Raw genomic sequence first — 5,918 nt, 5'->3', positions numbered from 1 at the left:
CAACAACAATGGAGGAGGTCAAAGATGGAATAACAACTCACAAAACCGGCCACCATTCAACCAACAAAATCCACCATTCAACCAACAACATCAACCATATAACCAACAAAACCCACAAAGAAACTACCAAACATATCAACCACCACATCAAAGACCACCACCCAACCAATCACAAGCTCCTCAACTCACATATCCATCCGCCCCCTCTAACCAAGATGATACACTCCGGACCATCATCAAAGGCCAAAAGGAACTACAAAACGCACTTGCTTCCGGTCTCACTGGCCTCACCTCTACACTACAAGCCCTTCTTGCACGCATGGATACACCATCAAATCCCACTCCTCAACTCCCAATCCAAAGCGTCATCCCCTCTCAACCTCAACCCAATCCTAAGGGAGGCATCAATGCCATCACCCTAAGATCTGGAACACAATTAAAAGAGAAGGGAGCAAAGGATTCAAATTCCATCACAATCGCTCAAGAGGAGGAGAAAATAGATGTAGAAGAGGTAGTGGAAGAGGAGACACCACAAGTCACAGTTGAGAATGAAGAAGCTCAACCAACAAAAGAGACCCCCAAGACCAAAAGAACCTTGGAAGAAGAAATTGCTCAACCACTCCCATTTCCAACACTTACAAAGAAAGCTAAGAAGCGCGTAGAACTCGACCCCAAAATGATAGAAACGTTCAAGAAAGTCGAGGTAACCATCCCCCTCTTTGATGCTATCCATCAAGTTCCTAGATATACAAAATTCCTTAAAGATCTATGCATGAACAAGGATAGAATTCTTGAATTGGAAACCATCCCATTGGGGAGTTCTATTTCCGCTTTAATGGGAGCATTACCCGAGAAATGTGATGATCCAGGCCCTTGTATGGTCACTTGCACCGTCAATGGAGTTCAATTCATAGATTGTATGTGTGACCTCGGAGCATGTGTTAGCATCATGCCTCTCTCCGTCTACCGGGTATTGAAGTTGCCACCACTAAAAAGGTCGACGGCAAGATTTGTCCTAGCGGATAAAAGCATAATAACCGTGACGAGTGTTGCGGAAGATGTACTGGTGAATATCAAAGGGTTGGTGTTTCCGATTGACTTCTATGTCCTTGAAATGCCATCAAGCGAGACCGAGAGAGCATCATCCATCCTACTTGGAAGACCATTTTTGAGAACTTCTAGATTTAAGCTAGATACCTACTCGGGAACCTACTCATTTGAGATAAATGGGAGAGTCGTAAGTTTTAGCCTAGAAGAAGCAATGAAGCATCCACCGGAGAATCACTCTCTATTCCGGTGTGACCCAATTGACAATATTGTTGCCGAAGTGCACCTTGCAAAGCTAGATGAGAAGTACATGATCGAAGAAGCAAATGAAGATCCAAGCAAATTAAACACCACGCACCCTACAAACCATCCGGAAACTCAAACCTCAAATAATGACAAAAAGATGGAATTGAAGCCACTACCACCCCACCTAAAGTACTCATATCTTGATGAAGCCCAAAAGCTCCCCGTGATAATCGCAAAAGAGCTAACTCCTCAACAAGAAGAAAAGTTGCTAGATGTCTTGAGGAAAAATAAAAGGGCAATCAGGTGGAGTTTGGCGGATCTAGTGGGAATAAGCCCCCAAGTATGCGAGCACCGCATATTTCTTGAAGAGGGAGCAAGACTGGTTCGACAACCTCAAAGGAGACTTAATCCGACCATTCTTGAGGTTGTGAAAAAAGAGGTCACTCGGCTACTTGAAGCGGACATCATCTATCCTATCTCGGATAGCGAGTGGGTAAGCCCGGTCCAAGTGGTGCCAAAGAAATCCGGGGTGACAACAATCAAAAATGAAAGTGGTGAACTCATAGTAACAAGAGTGCAAAATTCTTGGAGAGTATGCATAGACTACCGAAGATTGAATGCGGCCACAAGAAAAGATCACTTTTCACTACCATTTATTGATCAAATGCTTGATCGACTAGCCGGTAAATCTTATTATTGCTTTCTTGATGGTTACTCCGGATACTTCCAAATACACATTGCTCTAGAGGACCAAGAAAAAATCACATTTACTTGCCCCTTTGGAACGTATGCTTACAAGCGTATGCCATTTGGTCTATGCAACGCACCAGCAACGTTTCAAAGATGCATGATGAGCGTATTTGCGGATTTTCTAGAACAATGTATGGAAGTTTTCATGGACGACTTTAGTGTGTTCGGTGATTCATTTGATCATTGCTTAGGTAACCTTGAAAACGTCTTAGAGAGATGCACCAAAACAAACCTTGTCTTAAATTTTGAAAAATGTCATTTCATGGTCAAACAAGGCATTGTTTTGGGACACATAGTTTCAAAAGAAGGCATCTCTGTAGATCCGGCAAAAATAAATGTCATATCTAGTCTACCTTACCCCTCCTCCGAGAGGGAAGTCCGCTCTTTTCTTGGACATGCAGGATTCTACCGGAGATTCATCAAAGACTTTAGCAAGGTGGCCTTACCTCTCTCTCGACTATTACAAAAGGACACTGAATTTGAGCTGAGCAAGGAATGTGTGGAAGCATATGACAAACTTAAAGTGGCATTGGCACAAGCTCCTATTGTGCGAGGACCGAATTGGACTCAACCATTTGAAATCATGTGCGATGCCTCGAATTATGCGATAGGAGCCGCGTTAGCACAACGCGAAGGTAAGATTCCCTATGTCATAGCCTATGCTTCCAAAACACTAGATGGAGCCCAATCCAACTACACTACTACCGAAAAGAAACTCTTAGCTATCGTTTTTGCTTTGGACAAATTCCGAGCCTATCTTCTTGGTTCCAAGGTAGTAGTGTACTCGGATCACGCGGCATTAATGTACTTGTTGGCCAAAAAGGAATCAAAATCGAGATTAATTCGATGGGTGTTTTTGTTACAAGAATTTGATTTGGAGATCAAGGATAGGAGTGGTTCCCAAAACTTAGTGGCGGACCATCTAAGTCGCCTCGAACACACAAAAGGCAACACCACTCCTATCAATGACTCCTTTCCTCTAGATGGTTTGCATGCAATCTCGAAAGTAGTTCCTTGGTATGCCCCAATAGCAAACTACTTGGTTTCACGCACCTTCCCTCCCAATCTCAACAAACATGAAAAGGATAAGCTGAAAAGCGAATCCAAATACTATGTTTGGGACGATCCCTATTTGTGGAGGTGTGGAGTGGACCAAATAGTGCGACGATGCATACCTCAAACCGAATTCCAAGCAATCTTGGATGCTTGCCATTCTTCCGAAGGAGGTGGCCACTACGGCCCCCAAAGAACGGCAAGAAAGGTCCTTGATTGCGGATTTTGGTGGCCAACCCTTCTCAAAGATTCTCCCTCTATTGCAAATCTTGTCCCCAATGCATTCGGTTTGGAAATATTTCTAAGAAGGACGAAATCCCCCAACAAAATATGCTTTTTTGTGAAATCTTTGATGTGTGGGGAATCGACTTCATGGGACCATTTCCAAATTCCAATGGCTTTCTCTACATTTTGTTAGCCGTCGATTATGTGTCAAAATGGGTGGAGGCAATCCCCACCCGAACGGATGAGGCTCATGTTGTTTATTCTTTTGTGATGAACAATATCATTTGTCGTTTTGGCTCCCCAAGAGCAATCATAAGTGACCAAGGATCCCACTTTTGCAACAAAAAAATGGACGGCCTCATGAAGAAGTACGGCATCACACACAAAGTTGCTACGGCCTACCACCCTCAAACAAACGGCCAAGCTAAGGTTTCTAACCGAGAAATTAAACATGTGTTGGAAAGAATTGTGAAGCCGAATAGGAAGGATTGGAGCGCTAAGCTCTCCGATGCACTTTGGGCATATCGAACGGCTTACAAAACACCCATCGGCATGAGCCCTTTTAGGCTTGTATATGGTAAAGCATGCCACTTACCGATAGAAATCGAACACAAAGCTTATTGGGCCATAAAGGAATGCAATCTAAGTTTGGGTGGAGCCGGCGTAGAGAGAAAGCTTCAATTGGCGGAATTGGAATGCTTGAGATTAGAAGCCTATGACAATTCTAGACTCTACAAGGAAAAGATGAAAGCCATTCATGACAAGAACATTAGGAGAAGGGAATTTAGACCCGGTGAACAAGTCCTCCTTTACAACTCAAGGTTGAGATTACTACCCGGAAAGCTTAGATCAAGATGGGATGGACCCTACCAAGTAGAAAAAGTAGAACCTTATGGGGTCTACCACTTGCGCCACCCATCAAGTCCGGACATTTTCAAGGTAAATGGACACCGTCTCAAATTATACCATGGTGAGCAAAGAAAGAACTCCAAGGAATTTGAAGTGTTCCTCTTGAGGGATGCATCTCTTGAACAAGAACTTTGAGCTAGTGGAAGTCCAACTTAAGGACGGTAAACAAAAGTGCTAGGAGGGAGACACCCCACCATGGTAAGATCTACCATTTGTACATAGCCATTGAATTCTTCTTTGATTGATACTTGCTTAACACTTGACTTCATGTTTGGTAGCTAGGTGATTGATGTAGTTGCAGCTAGATTTGATTTCAAATTTTGTTTCATTCGTTAAGTTCATTTGGTATTTTATCATGTTAAAACATCATTCTAAAGTGCTTAAGTGGCTGTTTGGAGGGTTGGAATGCTGTAAGTGGTGCAAAAACATGCAAACTTTGAAAAAGGCACCCTCCCGCGCATGCGCGCACCTGGCGCGTACGCGCCTATGAAGCATTTTCAACCATCCACGCGGACGCGCGACGTGCGCGTATGTGTGGATCGCAAAATTACCCCTACATACATTTTCCAGAAAGTTGTGCCCACACTACGCTAGCACCATGCCTGAGGCACAGGCCAATCACGCGTGCGCGCACATGGCGCGTATGCACTCTTAGACAAGTCTGCAGATCGATGCGCTAGCACCCCTTGCGCGCACGCGCCGATCGCCCCTGTGCACTCCTGGTACATATTCCAGAGATTTGGACAACTCTCGCGCCTGCACTAAGCCACCAGCCCACCACCTCTGCCGCGTGCGCGCACTAGGCGCCAACGCGTCCATATGCTCACAACGCAAGGGGCGCGCCCGCACCCATGCCGCGCACGCGCCCCTCGTCCTGCAGCAACCTCTAGGCCACCCTCCAGAGAGTTGAGCCAACCCCAGGCCCAACTCATGCCTGGGGCATAACCGTACTGTCGCGCGCGCGCACCTGCCGCGCACGCGCCAACACCCTGCAGCTAACTTCTGGTACCTCTTCCAGCAAGTTGTGCCACCTCTGAGCCACCCTTGTGCTACTAGCACAAGCACATGGGCGCCCACGCGCGCCATCACCCCATCTCGCTCCCCTGCGCGTGCGCGCACCGTGCGCGCACGCGTGGGCGACCGACGTAAAAATAATAGGGAGCACACTTGCTCCCTTCATTCTTCTCCTCCCTTCTTCCTCTTACCTCCTCTACCACCCATTACCATCTCACCTCCTACCATTACATCCGGCGACCACCCACCTCCGGTGGTCCCTATATTGCTCCCTTCATTCTCTATCATTCCACTCTACAAACTTCCTCTCCCATACCCTTTTCCATCTCTCTCAAGGTACTATACTAGGCTTCCCCCCTACTCTACTTCTCTCTTTTACTTCTTAGTTAGTTAATCTCATTCTCTTTTAGGTAGTCTCTTTCTTTTTTTTCCTCCCCCTTTTGAGCCCCTCACTTTTTGGGGTATTCTTGCTCCTTTTCCGATTAACCCTTCATAGGCACTTGGGTCATAACTTCTCTTGCATTGATAGATGAGATGTGTTGCATGATTTTCTTACAACCACTGTGTATTGTAGAGCTTAATATTGGTTTGTGGAATATTACATTGCTTCCCCCTCATACATTTGCATACTACAACAAGGATGCACGCCAAGTGTTTGAGGAAATGCATACATG

The 5,918-nt window shown here is 45.5% G+C and overlaps 1 protein-coding gene across 1 annotated transcript; it reads left to right on the top strand.

Annotated features, from left to right (window-relative positions):
• The first annotated feature begins 319 nt into the window (after window positions 1-319).
• On the top strand, window positions 320-4,365 carry LOC127747598 (uncharacterized). Its single transcript, XM_052261661.1, has 3 exons — window positions 320-2,714; window positions 3,099-3,227; window positions 3,362-4,365. Exons 1-3 carry the CDS (start codon window positions 320-322, stop codon window positions 4,363-4,365), a joined length of 3,528 nt encoding a protein of 1,175 aa, XP_052117621.1.
• Window positions 4,366-5,918: the final 1,553 nt, after the last annotated feature.

The sequence above is a fragment of the Arachis duranensis genome, chromosome 5, assembly GCF_000817695.3.
Source record: "Arachis duranensis cultivar V14167 chromosome 5, aradu.V14167.gnm2.J7QH, whole genome shotgun sequence".
Lineage (NCBI taxonomy): Eukaryota > Viridiplantae > Streptophyta > Magnoliopsida > Fabales > Fabaceae > Arachis > Arachis duranensis.
This window is presented reverse-complemented; position numbering and strand designations above follow the sequence as displayed.